General features: G+C 47.9%; 1 protein-coding gene across 1 annotated transcript in view; it reads left to right on the forward strand.

Moving 5' to 3' along the window:
* Positions 1 to 23,906, forward strand: part of LOC120945048 (NUAK family SNF1-like kinase 1) — a 73,362-nt gene that overhangs the window by 30,149 nt on the left and 19,307 nt on the right. Inside the window, exons 2-4 of the mRNA XM_040358891.1 lie at positions 4,529 to 4,649; positions 9,751 to 9,902; positions 23,132 to 23,197. Coding sequence (XP_040214825.1) covers positions 4,529 to 4,649; positions 9,751 to 9,902; positions 23,132 to 23,197 — 339 coding nt within the window. The remainder of the gene's footprint in view (positions 1 to 4,528; positions 4,650 to 9,750; positions 9,903 to 23,131; positions 23,198 to 23,906) is intronic.

Below are 23,906 nucleotides of genomic sequence, written 5' to 3' on the forward strand. Positions count from 1 at the left end.
ATCAAGGCTACAATATGATATATTGTATAATACTTACTATTGTAGCCCTGATGAAGAGGGTACATAACCCCTAAAAGGAGTTGGCTGTCAACTCTACTTAGACCTTTATAACAAATATAAAATCTTATATGGACTGATCTGTATGACTTGCCACTCTTATACTTTTTATTATATAAAAACAAACATATATTGAGATACATTGGTGAATTGAAACAATAGGACATAGGCCCATTGCCTTGTCTATGCACTGAGACACATATGGTGTGAATGGGCCCCAATGATGTAATGTGCACTGGGAACCTCAATGCTAAGATAGACGTTGTTTCTGCTGTAACAGTAGTGATGACTTGTGAGACTGACTATTCAATGAGCCCGCAAAGCAACTGGTGGCATGGTAGAAAGGTACACTTTGAGATTACAAAGACGAGACTCAGCATGTTGAAAGCAAACGCCTTCGCCATATGTCAAAATACTTCTATGTGTTTGTTGCTCAACTGTGTTTTGACAGTGCGCGTTGATCGGTCTTGCACTGTTTACAAGCACCATTTGGCTGGCACGTGATTACGTAATGATGGTAAAATTAGACCAGGGACGGAATGCTCTGTAAGCAATCCCTATTGATTGTACAGGGCACCCTGTAGCCTGTCCTCAATGTCCTACCAGTACATAGCCTATTCACATAACTGGAAAACAGTGTGACTTAAAAACATTTTGGCCCAGATTCTTAGAGGAGATACGCCGGCGTATCTCCAGATACGCCGTCGTATCTCTGCGTCCGGCCGGTCGTATCTATGCGCCTGATTCTTAGAATCAGTTACGCATAGATATCTGTTAGATCCGACAGGCGTAAGTCTCTAACGCCGTCGGATCGTAACTGCATTTTTAGGCTGGCCGCTAGGTGGCGCTTCCGTCGAATTCCGTGTCGAGTATGCAAATTAGGTGCCCCTGCTATATGGTGGCGTAAGTGCGGCGTACCAATGTTAAGTATGGCCGTCGTTCCCGCGTCGAAATTTGAAAAAGTTACGCCGTTTGCGTAAGTCGTCCGTGAATGGGGCTGGACGTCATTTACGTTCACGTCGAAACCAATGACGTCCTTGCAGCGTACTTTGGAGCAATGAACACTGGGAAATTCCACGGACGGCGCATGCGCCGTTCGGGAAAAACGTCAATCACGTCGGGTCACAGTACATTTACATAAAACACGCCCCCCCCTGATCCAAATTTGAATTAGGTGGGCTTACGCTGGCCGATTTACGTTACCCCACCGCAACTTACGGAGCAAGTGCTTTGAGAATACAGCACTTGCCCGTCTAAGTTGCGGCGGCGTAACGTAAATCGGATACGTTACGCCGCCGCAGAGATACGCCATTCTACGAGAATCTGGCCCATTGTCTTTTTTTATTAAAGCAGCCATATTTGTATCCAAAATGTCCACATAACAATTTATTTTCATCCATGTCACAGTCAGGAGTCAGGTTTGGAAACCAGTAGCTATAGCAGTAGAGAGGCTCCCACCAACCAGCCGGATGAGTACACAAGCAGGTCACCCTGGAGGGTGATGCGGCCTCACCTGAGGTGTGGGGTCTAAGCACTAACCAATGTTCACCAAAACTTCTGATGGTGGAGATGGGTATTTCTGTGTGTTAGTACTACATCACGGTCCTCAGAATCACCCCACCAGGGGATGAGCAAGCTGGGGTAGGGTGACCAGACATGCCTGGTTTTCCGGGGAAAGTCCCCGGATTGAGGACACTGTCCCCGGTTTTGTCCCCGGATTGGATTTGAACAGCGAGACAGCAAGAGAGAGAGAGACTGCAAGAGAGCGAGAGAGAGACAGTAAGGCACCGTACACACGACCGAGTTTCTCGGCAGAATTCAGCCAGAAACTCGATCGGAGCTGGATTCTGCCGAGAAGCTCGGTCGTGTGTACACTTTTCAGCGAGGAAGCCGACGAGGAACTCGTCGGGCCAAATAGAGAACATGTTCTCTATTTCCTCGTTGTTCAATGAGGAAAGTCGCCCCGTCGAGATCCTCGGCGGCTTCAACACTGAACTCGATGAGGAACTCGATGTGTTTGGCACGTTGAGTTCCTCGGACGTGTGTACGGGGCCTAACGCGATCGGTCAAACCGATGGGAACGGTCTGATGGACCGTTTTCATCAGACCAAACCGATCGTGTGTGGGCCCCATCGGTAATTTATCCATCGGTTAAAAAAATTCAATCTTGTTTTAAATGTAACCGATGGATACCTAACCGATAGAAAAAAAAACGATCGTTAGTAGGCACGTCCATCGGTTAAAAATCCACGCATGCTCAGAATCAAGTCGACGCATGCTTGGAAGCATTGAACTTTGTTTCTTTCAGCACGTCGTTGTGTTTTACGTCACCGCGTTCTAAGGCTCCATTCACACCTAGGCAGACAAATTCGCGGCGTTTTGTCGCCGCAAATCGCGGTAGAAATAGCGGCGTTTTGTACCGCAATTTGCGGCGACAAAACGCCGGTATTGTCCGCCTAGATGTGCCCCAGATTGACCCCCTCTATGGAGATGGTTCCCATCTCCTAGCCGAACGCCGAAAGCCGCCTGAAAAAAAGGTCCGGGACCTTTTTTCAGGCGGCAGGCGGCAGGCGTCCGGCGTGGAGATGTGAACCATCTCCATAGAGGGACATGTGTTCTCATCCCTCTGGCGGCAGCGGCGTAGCACTACAGGCGTTAAAACGCCTAGATGTGAATGGGGGCTAACAGTCCGATTGCCAACAACTGAATGGCAGCAAAAAGGAAAACTTTTCCTATTTGCTGCCATTCAGTTGTTGGCAATTGGACTTTTATACTATTTAACATATAATTATGTGGGTACATTTATACTTATGCACCTAGTGTGGTATTTATATTGTTTATATTTAAGATAATTTCCACAGTTTTTATTTTCATGTTGGTTTAAGGCGCAGTTTTTCGTATTTTCTTTTGCTTTATTATTTGTGTTGTCGCACAATTTTGTTACTGCTGCTTTTATATTCATAATATTGCATTTACTGCGAAGTTAGATGCATTTTCAGTATTTCACTTATTTGTATTGTGTTTAGTCACCATTAGGGAGCGCGGTATTTTCTCTTCTTCACTTGTATAGACGTCACTTACGGAATGTAGTACATGCAGTATATTAACACGATGTCTAGGGACAATAGTTACAGAAATGCAGTACAGAATGTTTCTATTGACACTGCATGCTTGAGGTGATTGGAGCCGTATCAGTGCACGTGCAACAAAAATAATGTATACTGTCAATCAAATTGATAGGGCAAGCTTTCAGGGTGTACCTTCTTCTTCTAAGGTCCATGCAGTGCTGATACACAAAGTTTTACCAAAATGGTTGCATAGTTACCCCCCCCCCCCCCCCAAATTCCCCTTCTAAACACAAATCCCCTCCCCACAATCTCCTTGTGGTGCTCCCTACCCCACATGATACCACAGTGCCCAGGGCAGCCACCCCCCCCCCCCCCTGCCCACCCCTTGGCCTCGAAATTGTGAGAGATTTTAAAGAGTGCCTTAAAAAGGTTGAGGAACGTTGGTATAGACAGTTTTCTATTAGGTAGATTCAGGTAGAGTTAGGCCGACTTATCAGTAGATAAGCCGACCTAACTCAGAATCTACGCCGACTTATGTTTAAGCGTATGCTCAAACAGAGATACGCTTAAACATATCTAAGATAAGACGGCTTGCGCCGTCCTATCTTAGATTGCAATATTTTGGATGGCCGCTAGGTGGCGCTTCCATTGCGGTCGGCGTAGTATATGTAAATGAGGAGATACGCCGATTCACGAACGTACGCCCGGCCGACGCAGTACTTTTACGCCGTTTGTGTAAGAGATAGGCCGCGTAAAGTTAGAGCTAGGCCCTATTGGAATAGTAATCTCAAGTTTGGCTTTGTTCCCGCGTCGAAATTAGAATTTTTTACGTCGTTTGCGTAAGTCGTCCGCGAATCGGGATTTACGTCGTTTACGTCCACGTCGAAATCAATAGGCCCGTGCGGCGTACGTAGCCGCAATGCACACTGGGAAATGTAGGCGCCCGGCGCATGCGCAGTGAGTAAAAACGTAAAAAACGTGAGGTCAAGCCTCATTGCCATCAAACACGCCCCCCTCCAACCCATTTGAATTAGGCGCCATTACGCCCGCCCGCTTTAGGCTACGCCGCCGTATATTTGCAGGCAAGTACATTGAGAATCATGTACTTGCCTAGCTAACTTACGGCGGCGTAGCCTAAACACGCTAAGCTACGCCGCCGCAAGTTTGCACCATCGTACCTGAATCTAGCTACATGTCTGCAAGTCTCTCTGAAATCATCAAAATCTGAACATTCCAAATTGGGCAAAATAAATACTTGATATTCTAGACGTGAGGAAACCAGAAATGTCATCGGTATCATCTGGAAAATGCATTTTTTTTGCCAAGAGAAGGTAGACCTGTATTTTTTTTTTTTTACAAATGAGCGCCGAATGTCAAGTTAAATATCGTATATCTTTCTTTAGGTGGCTGTGAAGTCCATCCAGAAAGACAAGATCACAGATGAACTGGACAGAGTGCACCTTCAGCGGGAGATAGAGATCACGGCTCTGCTGAAACATGAGCACATCATTCAGGTCTTTGAAGGTCAGTGCAAGCCTGGGGGGGGGGGGGGGGGCACATGTCATACTTATCATATCTTCCACACAGGCTTCCCCGGGCACTCGGGAATTCTTCACTCAGTAGGATTAACCGGTCCCTTTTTTTTTGGTATGGAGACAAGTGTCTGCCATAACAACGAATGACTGACACCTGCCGGGGATGTCCATGTTTAAGCCAGTTAATGGTCATTAATTACTCTGCAAATGGAATCCTGAGCGCGACACACATCAAGCTTGGCTTTACTAGAACAATGTGCGCATACAGGGGAGGGGCTGGCAGCCTTAGGCCTGGGGGGCAAGTCCAGTCAAGTGGCCCATAGAGCGTGGAAAAGTGATGGATCGAGGAAAACAGTCTAAGATTTTTCATGATCACAAGAGGCCCCTCTTACATCAGAGTCCGCACAGAGGCCCCCCCTTACCTCAGAGTCCGCACAGAGGCCCCCCCTTACCTCAGAGTCCGCACAGAGGCCCCCCTTACCTCAGAGTCCGCACAGAGGCCCCCCTTACCTCAGAGTCCGCACAGAGGCCCCCCTTACCTCAGAGTCCGCACAGAGGCCCCCCTTACCTCACAGTCCGCACAGAGGCCCCCCTTACCTCACAGTCCGCACAGAGGCCCCCCTTACATCAGAGTCCACACAGAGGCCCCCCTTACATCAGAGTCCACACAGAGCCTCCCATTACATCAGAGTCCACACAGAGCCTCCCATTACATCAGAGTCCTCGTGTCTGTGCAGAGAGAGAAGGGGATGTCAGTGCTGGTGTGCGCTGAGGCTGAGCTATGTGTGAAACGAGACATAGCTCAGCTCTGCAGCCATCTACCTCGGAGCCGACACAGGCACGGCTGCACAGTGGGAGTTGAGCAGCGGCCATGACCTGTGTTAACAGAGCTCCAGCAGGTCTATTCCTGCTCTGCAAAAACAGCATTTGGTAGTGGCGGCCGGTGGCTGTGCATAGTGTCACCAGCCCGGGGGGAGATTTCCACCCTGCCCCCCCTGCCAGCCCTCCCCTGTGCGCATAGCAAAGTCAAAGTACAGAACTACTCATAAACTTGTCCGCTGGGGGTGGTTGTGCCAGAAAGATACACATTTTTGCTGGTAATTTTATCTCTAATTGTGTGTCAGTTTAAAGATGAGGATTAGAAGAGGAATGCAGAAAAGCTTACTTTAAATTCCAAAAGGCTTTTGCTTAGTTTTATATACAGTGGGGAATCGAAAGTTTGGGCACCCCAGGTAAAAATTTGTATTAATGTGCATAGCGAAGCCGAGGAAAGATGGAAAAATCTCCAAAAGGCATCAAATTACAGATTAGACATTCTTATAATATGTCAAAAAATGTTAGGCCCAGATTCTCAAAGGGCTTACGACGGCGCAACGCAATGTACGCCGTCGTAAGTCCTAATCTGGGCCGTCGTATCTATGCGACTGATTCTTAGAATCAGTTACGCATAGATATCCATTAGATCCGACAGGCGTAAGGCTCTTACGCTGTCGGATCTTAAATGCAATTTTTTTTTTTGCCGCTAGGTGTCGCCTCCGTCGTTTTCCCCGTCGAGTATGCAAATTAGCAAAATACACGAATTCCCGAACGTACGCGCGGTCGACGCAGTGAAGTTACGACGTTTACGTTAGATTTGCGACACGTAAAGTTGCCCCTGCTATATGAGGGGCAACCAATGTTAAGTATGGCCGTTGTTCCCGCGTCGAAATTTAAAAATTTACGTTGTTTGCGTAAGTCGTCCGTGAATGGGGCTGGACGCCATTTACGTTCACGTCGAAACCAATGACGTCCTTGCGACGTCATTTAGTGCAATGCACGTCAGGAAATTTTAGGGGGCGTGGGAACGCGCTTAATTTAAATGCTATATGCCCCCTACCCGCCTAATTTGAATTAGGTGGGCTTGCGCCGGGTGATTTACGCTACGCCGCCGCAACTTTACAGGCAAGTGCTTTGTGAATAAAGCACTTGCCTGTAAAACTTGCGGCGGCGTAACGTAAATGACATACGTTACGCCGCCGCAGAGATAGGCCGGATCTACCAGAATCTGGCCCTTAGATTTTATTTCCATCATTTACACTTTCAAAATGACAGAAAACAAAAAAAATGGCAGTGGCGGCTGGCGGCACCCCTCCCCCCGCCCACTTTAGGTCTGCACCCCCCCTCCCCCCGATCGGTTGGTCATCCAGCCCGGGAATTAAACCCATGTAGGTTGGCAGGCAGCAGGCGGCGAGCATTGTCTCCTCTGTCCTCTCCTCCTCTTCTGTATCACCGCGGCTTTAGCCGTGCGTCTCCTCCTCCGTCCTCCTAGGTCTCCAATAGGATCGCCTGTCCTTTCAGCCAATCGGGTGATTGACCGGAAAGAGGATCTGTGTGGCAATAGCGAATATTCATTTGCTATTCTCACACAACTGGGTGGGCTCAGGGCGCAGTGCTCTGTGCCCCGAGCCCACCCTTTTTTTCAGCAAATTAGATCCCTTGACTCCAATCATGTGCTAAAAAAAAAACACCCCCCTCATTGGAATCCATGGTCCGGAGCCCTACATGTAGATGAGGGGGCCGAATGCATGGATGGGGGGGGGGGGAGGGGGTTGTCGACACCCGTGCGCCCCTAATGGAAGGGCCGCCACTGTCACTGGGTCTAAAATAACGCGGGGGAAAGGAAGGAACAGCAGAAGGCAAAATATAATTGGATTCAACCTCAGCTTTAAACACATGTATACTAGCAATATCTATTATTAGGACTCCGCTGAGTTTTTCTTTTTATATTTTGCCTATATAAGACCTTTTAGCGTAGTTTACTAGGAAAATCCGGCTTGTGAAATATTATTTACTGCCGCCCTTTGCCTGGGTTTCGATGGCAGACACGGGTCGTATAAATCCGGCCATTAGGGCCATATAATGAATCCTCTGTGAACTCAGCCTTATAAATGTCAGAGTGAACTTTTAAAAGCCGCAGTCACAATGGTATCACCTCCCCGGGAACGTGCGCCCGCCACATACCGCTCTTCTCACAGGACGCATTCTAAGACCGTGAACAAATTGGCGGCAGCTAAAACAGATGGCGGCCGAGGGGTGGAGGTATAACATTTAATTTCACAGTCCGTCACAGGCAAACCAGAATGTCTGGGTGGGGTGCATCTCCGGGTTAACTGATTATTAAAGCTTGTTGAAACTCTGCGAGTCAGTTACAGCATATTCTTTATGAAGTCTGAAAGGCAAAAGGTTAGTCATTTGTCTTCCGTAAACGTAAAGCAAACATTTATTAGATTGCAGCTTACCAATTCATAGATGTGGTGGCTGCATTTTCTTTTTTTTAAGGTTTTCTTTGTTTTATTTTCATCTGGCGAGCAAGTCTGTTGTTTTTCACATCACAAACTCACCAGCAGAATGTATCAGTTTACATGGACGAGACAAACCATTTACCACTGCTTACAATGATCAGCTTTTATTTATTTATGTAAAACCTTTATTATCCCAAAAGGAAACAAAACTGTTTTCTGTAACTCAGGGGTCCCCAACCCTCTGGGATGACTGGGCCGCTCAGCAGAAGACCACGGTCCACACAGGGCTATCACGGACCACGGTCGCTGCTCACCTCCTGCTTTGCAGCCAGGTCTGTGTGTCCTCTCCTGGTTCCTCCGCCCACCCGACCAACATTGTCATCCAATCAGCAGGAGCTGCAGATCGGAATGGAGAGCTCCCCCTGCCCCGCTGATTGGATGACATCACCAGGTGGGCGGGGGAGCCGGTAGAGGACGCACAAATGGATTACAGCCTCTGCCCTTCCAAAGGTAGAAGTCCTGTGCAGGGTAGGCAGAGATTAGAATAGGGAGGAGTGATGTTAGAGACGAAAGGGAGGTGCAGACTGCAGGGGCACTCTAATATAAAGGGCACTGCCCTTTAAATGGGGCACGGTAATGATTACAGTGCCCCTATACAGTGCAGTCCCCTTTACATTACAGTGCCCCCCTTTACAGTGCAGCCCCCTTTACATCACAGCCCCCCCTTTACATTACAGTGCCCCCCTTTACAGTGCAGCCCCCTTTACATCACAGCCCCCCCTTTACATTACAGTGCCCCCCTTTACAGTGCAGCCTCCTTTACATAACAGTTCCCCTTTATATCACAGCACCCTTTACATCACAGTGCCCCCATTACATCACAGTGCCCTCTTTACATCACAGTGCCCCCTTTACAGTGCAGCCCCCTTTACATCACAGCCCCCCCTTTACATTACAGTGCCCCCCTTTACAGTGCAGCCCCCTTTACATCACAGCCCCCCCTTTACATTACAGTGCCCCCCTTTACAGTGCAGCCCCCTTTACATCACTGCCCCCCCTTTACATTACAGTGCCCCTCTTTACAGTGCAGCCCCCTTTACATCACAGTGCCCCCTTTATATCGCAGCCCTCTTTACATTATAGTGCCCCCATTACATCACAGTGCCCTCTTTACATCACAGTGCCCCCTTTATATCCCAGTGCCCCATTTATATCACAGCCCCCTGTAAATTATAGTGCCCCATTACATCACAGTGCCCCCTTTATATCACAGCCCCCTGTACATTATTATGCCCCCATTACATTACAGCCTCCCTTTACCGTACAGTGCCCCCTTTACATTAATGTAAAGGGGCACTGTAATGTAAAGGGGACTGCACTGTAAAGGGAGGGGGGCTGTGATGTGAAGGGGGGCTGAGGACATACTCCATGACATACTCCAGACCCCTACTTTCTGCCTTTAAGCAATGTTTTGAAACTACCTTTCCCATGATGCTCCACTACACTGCAGTGTAGTTGAGCATCATGGGAAATGTAGTTCCAAAACATCTGGGGTGCCAAGGTTCGCCATCACTGCTCTAGACCAGGGATATGCAAATAGCGGACCTCCAGCTGTTGCCAAACTACAAGTCCCATGAGGCATAGCGATACTCTGACAGCATCAAGCATGACACCCAGAGGCATGATGGGACTTGTAGTTTGGCAACAGCTGGAGGTCCGCTAATTGCATATCCCTGCTCTAGACTATCACAATCTAACATTTTCTCCCCCTTATTGCGATACATTAAACCCATTTTATTTATTCCGCAGTATTTGAGAGCTCAGAGAAAATCATCATCGTCATGGAGTACGCCAGCAACGGAGAGCTCTATGACTTCATCAACAACAAGCACCAGATCCCAGAGAGCGAAGCGCGTCGATTCTTCCGCCAGATTGTGTCCGCCGTACACTACTGCCATAAGGTAAATAGGGGTGGTAATGACTGATTATAAATGTAGCATGACTGCGCAATCGTCATTCAAAGTGCGACAGCGCTGAAAGTTTAAAACTGTCCTGGGCAAGAAGGGGGGAAAGTGCCCGGTATTGAAGTGGTTAAAAAATACATTGAATGAATTATTAAGTATTCCAGAGCTGCATTCATTCATTCATGTCTTCTATACATGGAGAGTTCAGCTCTGCTGCCAAGCGGGGAATTCTGCTCATTCAGCCCCCCCCATGTGTTACCCTCCAAGACCCTCAATTCATGAATAAGTAGCACACTCTGGGTTCAGCCCAATGTGGCTGCTTTGCGATTCTCCATCCTAATGGGCGCCCTGTGGATTTGCCAAGAGACACACATTGCTGAAGATGACGGCACGCCATCGGTAAACCTCTAACACGCGCCGAGTCTTTTCCTAAATAATAAAACCATTTCTCCGCTGACCTGTGGTCATCACATCAGCTGCTTTTATTAAATGACCACATCCTTCCACGGGGTCATCTGAGAACACATCCAACGTGATCCAACCAATGTATGCGCACTCATATTGTTATTCTATACGTTGGCATCGCTTACAGCGCTTTGTTCCTGTTAAGCTTTTTTTTTATATTTTTAACTTATAAGCAGTAGCGGTTTTCTATAGCAGCCAATTTAAAATCCCATAAGTGTGATCAACAAAACTGCCTCAGAGTTTTTGTCCTTCCCCGGGCTGCAGGAATAAGGGGCCAGATCCACAGCCAGCCAGCGCAACGTAACTTTTCCGATTTAAGTTACACTGCCGCAAATTTCCCAAGTTGGGTGCCGATCCACAAAGCACTTACCTGGAAATTTGCGGCGGTGTAACTTAAATCCGTCCGGCGCAAGGCGGGCCAATTCAAATGGGGCGAGTCCCATTTAAATTAGGCGCGCTCCCGCGCCGGACGTACTGCGCATGCTCCCGACGCTTTTTTCCCGACGTGCTTTGCGCGACGTGACGTCATTTTTTCAACGGCGCGTAGAGTACTTCCGTATTCCCGTACGGCTTACGCAAACGACGTAAAATTCAAAAATTTGACGCGGGAAGGACGGCCATACTTTACACAGCAGTACGCCTGCTGTGTAAAACTAGGGCTGCCTCACAAAAGTGTAACTAAGCGACGGGAAACTAGCGTAGCGGCGACGTAGCGAACGCGAAAAAGCTTTGAGGATCGACGTAACTCCTCATTTGCATACCCGACGCTGGTTTAAGACGCGAACTCCCCCCAGCGGCAGACGCGGAACTGCATCCTAAGATCCGGCAGTGTAAAACAATTGCACCTGTCGGATCTTAGGGAAAACTATGCGTAACTTATTTCCATGAATCAGTCGCATAGTTAGAAACAGAGATACGACGGCGTATCAGTAGATACGCCGCCGTATCTCTTCCGAGGATCTGGCCCCAAATGTCCATGTTTACACTATATTACCAAAAGTATTGGGACGCCTGCCTTTACACACACATGGGCCCAGATTCTCAAAGGACTTACGACTGCGTATCGCCATGTACGCCGTCGTAAGTCCGAATGAGAGCCGTCGCAACTCGGCGCCTGATTCATAGAATCAGATACGCCTCACAGTTGCCTAGAAACGAGCGGCGTAAGTCTCCTACGCCGTCGTATCTTAGGGTGCATATTTCCGCGGGCCGATAGGTGGCGCTTCCGTATATTTCCGCGTCGAATATGTAAATCAGCTAGATACGCCGATTCACGAACGTACGTGAGCCCGGCGTAGCAAGATACGTAGTTTACGTTAGACATACGCCGGCGTAAAGTTACCCCTCATAAAGCAGGGGTAAGTCATGTAAGGTATGGACGTCGGAAACTTACGAACAGCGTCGTATTTTACGTCGTTTGCGTAAGTCGTCCGTGAATGGGGCTGGATGTAAGTTACGTTCACGTCGAAAGCATTGACTATTTGCGGCGTAATTTGGAGCATGCGCACTGGGATACATTCACGGACGGCCCAATGCGCCGTTCGTTAAAAACTTTAATCACGTCGGGTCACGATTCATTAGCATAAAACACGCCCACACTAGCCGACTTTGAATTACACGGGCTTACGCCGGCACATTTACGGTTCGCCGCGGTAACTTTGGACGCAAGTGCTTTGTGAATACTGCACTTGCCTCTCTAAGTTGCGGCGGCGTAGCGTAAATACGATACGCTACGCCCGCTTATATTTACGCCACCCTACGTGAATCTGGTCCATGAACTTTAATGACATCCCAGTCTTATTCCGTAGGGTTCAATATTGAGTTGGTGCACCCTTTGCACAGTGGCTGTGTTTGATGGCACAGTGGCTGTGTTTGATGGGCACAGTGGCTGTGTTTGATGGGCACAGTGGCTGTGTTTGATGGCACAGTGACTGGGTTTGATGGGCACAGTGGCTGTGTTTGATGGCACAGTGGGTGTGTTTGATGGGCACAGTGGCTGTGTTTGATGGCACAGTGGCTGTGTTTGATGTGCACAGTGGCTGCTTTTGATAAACCGTGGCTGCGTTTGATGGGCACAGTGGCTGTGTTTGATGGCACAGTGGCTGTGTTTGATGTGCACAGTGGCTGCTTTTGATAAACCGTGGCTGCGTTTGATGGGCACAGTGGCAGCATCTGATGGCACAGTGGCTGCGTTTGATGGGCACAGTGGCAGCATTTGATGGCACAGTGGCTGTGTTTGATGGGCACAGTGGCAGCATTTGACGGGCATAGTGGCTGGGTTTGATGGCACAGTGGCTGCGTTTGATGGACACGGTGGCGGCATTTGATGCGCACAGTGGCTGCGTTTGATGGGCACAGTGGCTGCATTTGATGCACACAGTGGCTGCGTTCGATGGCACAGTGAGGCTGCAATTGATGAACAGAATTTTTCAGTTTGTTTGCGCCCCCCCCCATAAATTTTGAGCACCAGCCGCCACTGATAAGGGGCAATCACCCCATATATAAAGGAAACCTTCTGGACCTTAAGGAGTTTTTGAAATATTAAACAGGAAAATGCTGTGTGGCCATCTAAATTATATAAAAATATTCCTAGCAGAGATCTCTAATATCCAGAGAGAGCGAGAAAGAGACGGGACTTGGCAGCGGAGGAAGTGTCAAGGCTTAAAATGTAATGTATTTATCCATTGATCACTCAGTGTTTAATATACACAGAAATAGCTGGTGTTATAGAACAGACATCCTTGTTAGGACCGCCGGTGGTTTGAAAAGTAAATATTGACCTGTGATTCAGTGGTATAGAATGTACATATGCGCTGCTTAGGATATTTATACGATATGCCCGGGGTATGAAGTTTATTTCAGGACTTTGCTGTGAAAGGAATTTGCAATTGGCTGTCTCCGCAGAGATTAACTCAGCGTCAACGGTGTCTACACCATGCTGATTCTCTTCAGCAGATTAAGAAGCTGTTTTCTCTCAGTGATGAGGCATTAGGCACTTGTGGAACGTCCAAGAAGAGGTAGCCAGTGTTCAAGGCATTGCTTCATTTGTAAATTCAAGTCTCCCAAGCCTAAAGTATAAGCAGTCAAAGCAAATGGAAAACATCTACTGTGCAGTAATACTTTAAAACAGTTGGTGGTCAATTTACTTGATCAATGGGGCCTCAAGTGTGGCCCCTAATATCGCCAAAGGGGCAGTACATGATGTACAGTGTAATGCAAAGACTACAGGTGTGCCCCAGGAGATTATCAAAGACTACAGACATGCTACAGGAGATGGTCAAAGACTGTAGACATGCAACAGGAGATGGTCAAAGACTACGGACATGCTACAGGAGATGGTCAAAAACTACGGACATGCTACAGGAGATGGTCAAAGACTGTAGACATGCTACAGGAGATGGTCAAAGACTACGGACATGCTACGGGAGATGGTCAAAGACTACGGACATGCTACAGGAGATGGCCAAAGACTGTAGACATGCTACAGGAGATGGTCAAAGACTGTAGACATGCTACAGGAGATGGTCAAAGACTACGGACATTCTGCAGGAGACGGTCAAAGACTGTGGACATGTAAGGGGGGATTGTCAAAGACTGTAGACATGCTACAGGAGATGGTCAAATACTGTGGACATGCTACAGGAGATGGTCAAAGCCTACGGACATGCTACAGGAGATAGTCAAAGATTAAGGACATGCTATGGGGGATTGTTGAAGACTGCAGACATGCTAAGGGGCATTGTTAAAGACTGTGGACATGCCACAAGAGATGGTAAAAGACTATCGACAGGCTACAGGAGATGGTCAAATGCTGTAGACATGCTACAGGAGATGGTCAACGACTACGGACATGATACAGGAGATGGTCAAAGACTGCGGACATGATACAGGAGATGGTCAAAGACTGCGGACATGCTACAGATATGTATCATTCTGTCCAGAAGTACAGTGAGCCCAAACCTCGAAGGGCTGTGTGTCCATGACACCCTGACAGTAAAGGGATTGGATAGTGACATTTAAATGGCCAACCAATGCTGGATTTTAGAGTGTTGAGTCTACACAGGGCAGCAACTGTTAGGAGCAGAGTATTGCAACAAAAGCAACATTTTCTATTTTAAAGCTGCAGGGCAAATTATTTTTGCAATGGAAAAACAAAGGAGATTGGCTTTAATGATGGCCCAAGCAGCAAGTTATCGTTGCCTTCCCTTTGCCCCATGCTACTACAGGGAATCCCTGGTTAGGATCCAAGTTGTGACTTGGAGCAACAAGGTTTTCTTTAATGGTGGCATCAGCATAAGGTTATATCCATGTTCCCTTTATGCCTCTCTTCCTATCTCCATGTGAAAGCATTGAAAACCTAGGTGGCCAAGCACTGCTGTTATGGTATGGTATTAAAGTGCACCCCATTGCTACACCCTGCATGTGCAAAGTAGAGGTCAACTTTAAAAACTGAAAAATGGCTGCACTTGTTGTTATCGCCCTCCTTAGCGATGGGTAGAATCCAGGTTGTGACTCGGAGCTTACACAAGGCTGAGGACTCTCTTCCTATCTCCATGTGAAAGCATTGAAAACCTAGGTGGCCAAGCACTGCTGTTATGGTATGGTATTAAAGTGCACCCCATTGCTACACCCTGCATGTGCAAAGTAGAGGTCAACTTTAAAAACTGAAAAATGGCTGCACTTGCTGTCATCGCCCTCCTTAGCGGCGCCACAGCTCCCAAAAAAGCGTCAGGACTCAGGATCTTTCTAAAAGAAATTCAGAACTTTTAACTCTAGTAGACATCATTTGTGTAACCTTACCAGGAGTAAATGGGAGTACACTGCATTAGGAGGACTTTTTGCAGTTTCTTGCACTGTTGGGTAGAGCAATCCAAAGGTAATAGTTATCCCTGTTCTTCGTATGATCTTCATTTCTTCTATCTTTTAAGAATCACAGCTTTACCTCTGAAGAAAAACAGCGCAAAGCTAACATCGCTCTTCCTAAAACAGAATGAATTGTTTGTGTGCTTTTAATACACAACATACTTCTACGCACTTGAGTTTCAACGACATCCACTTATTCCTGCGATATTTTTATAGTTCCAGTGAAACACGGTTAGCCTTCCTGTCTGAGAGTAAATGAAAATTACTGATGCATTTTTGGCAGAGATTGTCATTTTTTTTTTTTTGTGGAAGCCAAATCAATGGACCCCCTGCAGTTTACTAACATTTTCATTTTGTATTATTAAAGTCACAGTGCATCTAAATCCTAGAATTGTTTTACATTTAGCGGTAAGGGGTTAGAACCCTACCAGGTTTGTATTGGTGTTTATGCCCCTGTTAGTTGGATTTATTCTCTTTATTGAGTAACCATTGTCACCAGGGCTTTTTTTCTCAGAAAATAGGTGCAGGAACTCAATCACACCCTCCAAACCGCATTAAATAGTGGGCGTGGTCAAATTTCACTAACAGTGGGAGGGTCTTAACAGGGTTATTAAAAACCAGGAGTGCATTATGTACAGAGTGCAGAGTTCAGGGAAGGGGTTACACACAGACTGCAGAGTTCAGGGTGTGCTGCGTAAATAGTGCAGAGTTCAGGGGTGCGCTGCATACAGAGTGCAGATTTCAGGTGTGCGCTACACACAGTGTGAAGAATTCAGCCTTCTTCCACAGCTGCTTACCTCTGCATCCCCCATCCACATCTCATGTTTACCCCTCTTCAGCTCTGATCTCTGCATGCAACCCTCCTCTACTGCCCCCCATCTCTTTAAAAGCTCCACCATCTTCTTGATAGGAGGAGGGGAGATGGTGTATGTGATGCAGGCTTTTTTTTGGCTGGGCCGTGACCTACATACACTGATGGTAGTGACCTACATACACTGACCTACCTACACTGACCTACCTACACTGACGGTAGTAACCTACATACACTGACGGTAGTGACCTACATACACTGACCTACCTACACTGACCTACCTACACTGAGGGTAGTGACTTACATACACTGATGGTAGTGACCTACATACACTGACCTACCTACACTAACCTACCTGACCTACCTACACTGACGGTAGTGACCTACATACACTGACCTACATACACTGACCTAACTGACCTACATACACTGATGGTAGTGACCTACATACACTGACGGTAGTGACCTACCTACACTGACATTTACATGCACTGTCTGACCTACCTCAGCTCAGCCATGGTGTGCAGTCAGGCAGTCAGTCATTCCGTCAGTCATCCGAGGAGGAGAGGAGAGCCGAGGAGCCTGGAGGGGAGGAGAGGAGAGCCGAGTGGGGATGTGGCACGGCGGCCACATTGTAATTCCTGCCTTCTGGAGCCTGCAGCGCCTATGATGGACATCACACGTCCCGCTGTCCCGGCATTGGACCAGTGGGACGTCCATCATAGGCATTGCGCAGGCTCCAGAAGGCGGGACCAGCTATGGCACTCGCTCGGGGCTAACAATGGAGACCTGGCAGCATGAGATTCTGGGCTTTTCGGTGTCACATTCGGGGCTCTAGCCACCCCCTCCCGATGCCCCTGGTAATGCGAGAGTAATTTTTCCCTAATCGGGGGGAAAAAGGCAAAAACCTGGGAGAAGGTCAAACGCTTCCTCAATCTGCCCAGAACAAAAATCGTTCTGTCTGGAGTTGGGCTTCAAACCAAACCTATCTTCCACCTCTACTATCACGATGATCACTACCATCTGTCCTTACCAAGTCTGTGAGGTCCAACCATTAACGCGCTATTTTATGATCATTTTAAAGAATAGTAAATGGAAACCAGCCCTAAAAGGAGTTTCCAATTTTTCTGGAATTTACTGGAAGCGTGGAATTGGTAAACTTTAGAGAGATAAACGTTGGAGTCAGTTTGAAGTGAATGGCCCATGTTTGTCTAAAGGTGGAAAGTTCAAAAGAACAATGGGAAGCCTATTCCATGGAGCTCGAAGGAATAAAGGAATCTCCTTAGGTTAGAATTTTTGTTGATGGAGCCAGTTTGCGGGATGCGATGATTTATGAGATGGTTAAGAATAAAGACTTTATTACCGCTGACAGCTCAAAAGATAATTGTGGTGTGACGGCAGAGGAAGGCAATGAAATAAAGAGAACTTTTCTTGGTGACGACAACCATTCATAGCGGTGAATGTAGCACTCCAGGCAGAACATTTTGGATGCGCCCGCAGATCAACTTTAAAGTCTGAATAAAGTCAGAAAAGCGAATTTCCTCCCTTTTATACCCCTTTCCTCTGAACCAGGGCTGTCTTAATAGCATCATGGGCCCCTGGGCAAAGTAATGCTCTGGGGCCCCTACAATGATGACAGTGCAGGTAAACAGACATCAAGTAGGTAGGAGGCAGACTGCCCCCCCTGTGCATCTATCACTCTCAGGGCCATCATTGAGCCCCCAATTTCGGGGGAAGCGTGGGCTGAAGGACCAGTAGCTTTGGGGAAAGTGCAGGGCCCCCCCATGCAGCTGGGACCCCTGGGCAGTGCCCAGGAGTGCCCTCTCATTAAGACAGCCCTGCTCTGAACCCCTAGAGCTTGTATACCCATAGCCGGATTCAGAGAGAGTTACGGCGGCGTATCGGTAGATACGCCGTCGTAACTCTGAATCTACGCCGTCGTAAATTTAAGCGTATTCTGGAAACCAGATACGCTTAAATTAGGCTAAGATACGAGCGGAGTAAGTCTCCTACGCCGTCGTAATTTTTGGGTGCATATTTACTCTGGCCGCTAGGTGGCGCTTCCGTTGTTTTCCGCGTCGAATATGCAAATGAGCAAGATATGCCGATTCACGAAACGTACGTGCGCCCGTCGCAATTAGTTACGCTGTTTACGTAAGAGATACGCCGGCGTAAAGATAAAGCTGCTCCCTAGGTGGCACAGCCCATGCAAGGTATGGACGTCGGAACAAGCGTATCTTTTTACGTCGTTTGCGTAAGTCGTACGCGAATAGGGCTGTGCGTAAGTTACGTTCACGTCGTAGGCAGTGTTCGACGTATCTTAGGCATTCTATCCGACGCATGCACACTGGGATACGTCCACGGACGGCGCATGCGCCGTTCGTTAAAAACGTCAATCACGTCGGGTCACGAATCATTTACATAAAACACGCCCCCCCCTGTTCCTCATTTGAATTAGGCGCGCTTAGGCCGGCCCATTTCCGCTACGCCGCCGTAACTTAGGAGGCAAGTGCTTTGTGAATACAGCACTTGCCTCTCTGACTTACGGCGGCGTAGCGTAAATACGATACGCTACGCCGGGTCAAAATTAAGCCTCCCTACCTGAATCCAGCTACCAGTCTTGATATATACAGCCCAGATAAGCCTATGGGAACGCTCCAGTGTGGCCGGAATCTAAAAAAAAAGAGAGGCAGCCACCACTCTGGAACTAAGGCCAGCCATACACGGTTTGAATCTTGACCGGTTCAGCAGGAATTCAAGGAGATTCAAACCGTGTATGAGCAGGTTGAATCTACCAAGTTGATCAATCGATCAACTTGGGTACATTCAGCAAGCCTGATTTACTTGCGATAATCGCTAGCGACTTCTACAGCTGCTAGCAGTAATCACGGGGGTGGATTCAGGTAGGGCGCGCACTCTTACGGAGGCGCAGCGTACCGTTTTAACGCTGCGCCTCCGTAAATTACCTGCGCTACGCTTCATTCACGAAGCAGGAGCAGCCTTACGCGAAACCCGACGAACGCAAACGACGTAAAATGCGTACGCAGGGCGCGCGCACGGTTGTGAATCGGCGTGAGTATGCAATTTGCATACTCTACGCTGACCACTACGGGAACGCCACCTAGCGGCCATCGTAAGAATGCAGCCTACGATATGACGGCATAAGAGCCTTATGCCAGTCATATCTTAGGCAGCAGTCGTCGTAACGAGCTTTCTGAATACAGAAAAGTCGTTACGCCGGCGCAACTAAGCAATTGCGCTGCGTAACTATGGATACGCAGATGCAATTGCTTACTGAATCCACCCCACTGTCTTCTTCTAGTGTTCTGCCGATAAGTGTCCCCCCTGGCGGATTATGCCCCCCCCCCCCTGTACTGCGCATGCGCGGCGCTTGCCTCCAAAAATACCTGAAAATGCGCCTGGGCATGACGAAGGGGGTAAATCTTCCGGAACTGAAGTGGTTAAAAGTATTTCAACTTGTCTAGAGCTCCTCTTTTTTTTAGATAGGTCCCATAGGTTTCCTATTATACCCTTTCCCGCTTTCTTGTAGAAAAATAACAGAGCCGCCATTATCAGTTTTTTGGTTAATTTGTTCCATATTGATGTTTTACAGACCTCTCGCCCGCCAGCGATACGCGTTGCTGTGTCTAGGGAAACATTATGTTAGTTTCCTGGGTAACCTCTGGCGCTGGGCCGCATGTTTATCTCCCGTACGATATACTTCTGTCGGCTTCCTCTCCTTCCAGCGAATACTTTTGTTATTTCTGGCCGAGGACACTGGAAATAATAAAAACGTAAAGGCCGGCCATAAATCAGCCGGCAAACGGCGCAGGTTTCATCTATTAGTAACCGCAAGCGTCCTTTAGAAGGTGAACATCGAATGCCGCAGAACGTGGACAGGTCTGCCGTGCGCCACAATGTAACGAGAAGCAATGTATGGATTATTTGTGCAACTTTTTTTTCGAGATGTCGAATAAGGTTAAAGTGATATTAAAGGATTTCCTTATTCTCCAATAATAAACTATAATCAATAATGGCCCTGTAATCTATTTCTTGTTACACCCCTTCATGCTGTGTCTTCCTCTTCCTTGTAATGTACTTTGTGAGCTCCAGAACCTCTCCTTCTCCCCCCCTCACTTTCATTAGTTTAGAACAGGGGGTCTCCAAACTGCAGCCTGGGGGCCAGATGTGGGCCCTTTGGTTGCTTTTATGCGGCCCTTAACCACTTAACCCCCGGACCATATTGCTGGTCAAAGACCAGAGTACTTTTTGCGATTCGGCACTGCGTCGCTTTAACTGACAATTGCGCGGTCGTGCGACGTGGCTCCCAAACACAATTGGCGTCCTTTTTTCCCCACAAATAGAGCTTTCTATTGGTGGTATTTGATCACCTCTGCGGTTTTTAGTTTTTGCGATATAAACAAAAATAGAGCGACAATTTTGAAAAAAAATAATATTTTTTACTTTTTGCTGTAATAAATATCCCCCAAAAATATATAAAAAAAAATTTTTTCCCTCAGTTTAGGCCGATACGTATTCTTCTACCTAATTTTTCATAAAAAAAATCGCAATAAGCGTTTATTGATTGGTTTGCGCAAAAGTTATAGCGTTTACAAAATAGGGGATAGTTTTATTAATATTTTTTTTTTTACTAGTAATGGCGGCGATCAGCGATTTTTTTCGGTACTGCGACATTATGGCGGACACTTCGGACACTTTTGACACTATTTTGGGACCATTGGGATTTTTATAGCGATCAGTGCTATAAAAATGCATTGGATTACTATAAAAATGGGGTTAAGGGGTTAACACTAGGGGGCGGGGAAGGGGTTAAGTATGTCCCTGGGTGTGTTCTAACTGGGGGGGGGGGGTGGCCTCACTAGGGGAAACACTGATCCTCTGTTCATACATTGTATGAACAGAGGATCAGGCATTTCCCCTGCTGACAGGACCGAGAGCTGTGTGTTTACACACACAGCTCCCGGTCCCCGCTCTGTAACGAGCAATCGCGTGTGCCCGGTGGCGATCGAGCCCGCCGGGCACGGGGGTCGGGGGCGAGCGGGGGGGCGCACGCATCCGGCGGCACGCGCGCGCCCCTGGTTACCTGCGAGAGAGCCGACGTAGAGCTACGGGCTCTCGCGCAGGAGAGCCAACCTGCCGCCGTAGAATGACGGCGGCAGGTCGGCAAGTAGTTAGGGTGCTATTTTATTCACTGACACCAATGAAGGGCACAATTCCTCCAAATGACACCAACGATGGGGCCCAATGACACCAACGATGGGGAACAATTCCTCCCAATGAAACCAATGATGGGGATTGTTTAATCCCACTGACTCCGAGATATTTTGTAAATCCTGATTGCCACATTCCGGCCCCCTTAAAGTTTGAATGACAGTACACCGGCCCTTTGTTTGGAAAGTTTGGAGACCCCTGGTTTAGAAGGAGCAGTGCACATTGGCTGTGGTCATGTACACTGCTCTATGCACACTACAAATCCCACATTTCATAGCCAATCTTGAGAGGGCGGCTATATTCCTACATACAGTGAGACCATGAAGAACAAATGTAGCCACCTTCTAACACAGTGGTCTCCGAACTGTGACCCTGTGACTGGATGTGGCCCTTTGATTGCCTTTATCTGGCCCCTGAGGCATTATTCCTGTCACTGACACAAACAATGGGGCACTATTCTTCCCACTGACACCAACAATGCTGCACTATTCCTCCCACTGATACCAATGATGGGACACTATTCATTCCACAGACAGTAACGATGGGGTATTATTCCTTCCACTAACACCAACAATGGGGCACTATTCCTCCCACTGACACCTGTAATGGGGCACAATTCCTCCCACTGACACCAAAAATGGGGCACCATTCCTCCCACTGACACCAACAATGCGGAATAATTCCTCCCACTGATACCAATGATGTGACTGTATTCCTTCCACTGATGCCAAGGATGGGGCACTATTTCTTCCACTGACACCAACAATGGGGCACAATTCCTCTCACGGACACCCAACTATTTCTCCCCCTAATACCAAAGATTGAGCATTGTTTACTCCCACTGGGAACAGTCCGGCCCCCCCTAAAGTCTGAAGGACAGTAAACTGGCCCTTTCTTTAGAAGGTTTGGAGACTCCTGATCTAACAGGAAGAGGCTGAGAGCCAGGGATGGACTGGCCATTGGGACTACAGGGAGTTTCCCGGTGGGCCGATGGCTCAGTGGGCTGGCTTCAGTGACAGCGGACCGCCGCCCCCCTCCGCTCCTCTGTCACCAAACTGATTATTTGCCCCGGGTGAAATAATGTCTAGCTTCCCCACTGGTACTGCCTATAAGAGTACCAGTATCTAATAAAGTACAACGGCTAGTGGCTAGTGAAGGGGGAGAGGGGGCTTGGGTGGCCCGGGGGGGGGGGGGGGGGGGGGTGTGCGGGAGTTGTCCAGCCGCCATGGCCTGTAAAAGTGGGCCAGTCTGGATGAAGTCCAGGGCCAAATTTTTGTCCCAGTCCAGCCCTGCTGAGAGCCATAGAAAGTGCTTTGTATAAGAATGTATTAACGGACGGACGGGTGTTTTCAGCCCCAACGCTCCTCTTTGGAACACACAAGTGATGTTTTTTTTGTTTTTTTTTACTACACGCATGTAAAGTCAATGCCTCTGTGTGTGTGTTCATGAACGCCTACAGGTTGATTTACTAAAGGCAAATAGACTGTAAACTTTGCAAGTGAAGTTTCTTCCAGAGCTTAGTAAATGAGGGGGGTAAGCTCTGCTGACTAGCATCAGCCAATCATGCGCAGGCAAAAATGCATTTTTTTTTTGCCGTTGTAAATTTTCCTTGCATGTGATTGGATATTCTTTGTGAAGTGACGCTTCATCCCATTTACTAAACACGGGGGAGCGACTGCACTTGCAAAGTGCACTGCACAAGCTTTAGTAACTCAACCCCTCATAGGCTAACATGGAGGAGATGTTGAGAGGCAGACAAAAAGAAATGCCAAGGCGTATTTTGCATGAGCCCCACAAAGGAATTTATTTTGTGTGATACAAATTAACTGTTTCTTTTTTTTGTTTTTTTTTTCAGATCGGTATCGTTCACAGGGATATAAAGTTGGAGAATATCCTTCTTGATGAAAACCTGAATGTAAAAGTAAGTTGGAAGAATGAAAAAAAAACAAAAAAAACTGCGGTGCCTGTGGCAGCAAAAGCGGCCTTCTGTTTTCGTATTGTCTGCCTGCTCTTGTTTGAGGTTTCTCATGTGATCTGTAGGAGGTTGTGGGTCGTACCGTCTTTACATGTTAACCACTTGCTGACCACCCTATGGCAGTTTCACTGCTACCAGGGCCGGTGCTACCACTAGGCAAACTAGGCAGCCGCCTAGGGCGCACTGCTGCCTAGGGCGCCCGATCACTGGTGTTCCTACTCTCTTTTCTCTGCAGCAAGCAACAGCGGAGCACTGTGTCTGTGTCCCAACGAATGGAAGCAAGAAAACATTCATTGATGGGCACTGGTAGGTTGCATTGAGGGGTGCTGGTGAGGCTGCATTGATAGGCACTGGTAGGCTGCATTGATGGGCGCTGGTGAGGCTGCATTGAGGGGCGCTGGTGAGGCTGCACTGATAGGCACTGGTGAGGCTACATTTGATGGGCGCTGGTGAGACTGCATTGATGGGCGATGGTGAGGCTGTATTTGATGGGTGCTGGTGGACTGGGCACTTCATTAAAAAGGTGGGGTCTACATGGGCAGGGCAAAGGGGGTGGAGCAAGGGGGGGCGGCAAAATGAGGTTTCGCCTAGGGTGTCAAAAATCCATTGCACCAGCCCTGACTGCTACAGGGCGGCAGCTGTGCGTCCGTTTACA

This window comes from Rana temporaria, chromosome 7 (assembly GCF_905171775.1).
Source record: "Rana temporaria chromosome 7, aRanTem1.1, whole genome shotgun sequence".
Taxonomy (NCBI): Eukaryota; Metazoa; Chordata; class Amphibia; order Anura; family Ranidae; genus Rana; species Rana temporaria.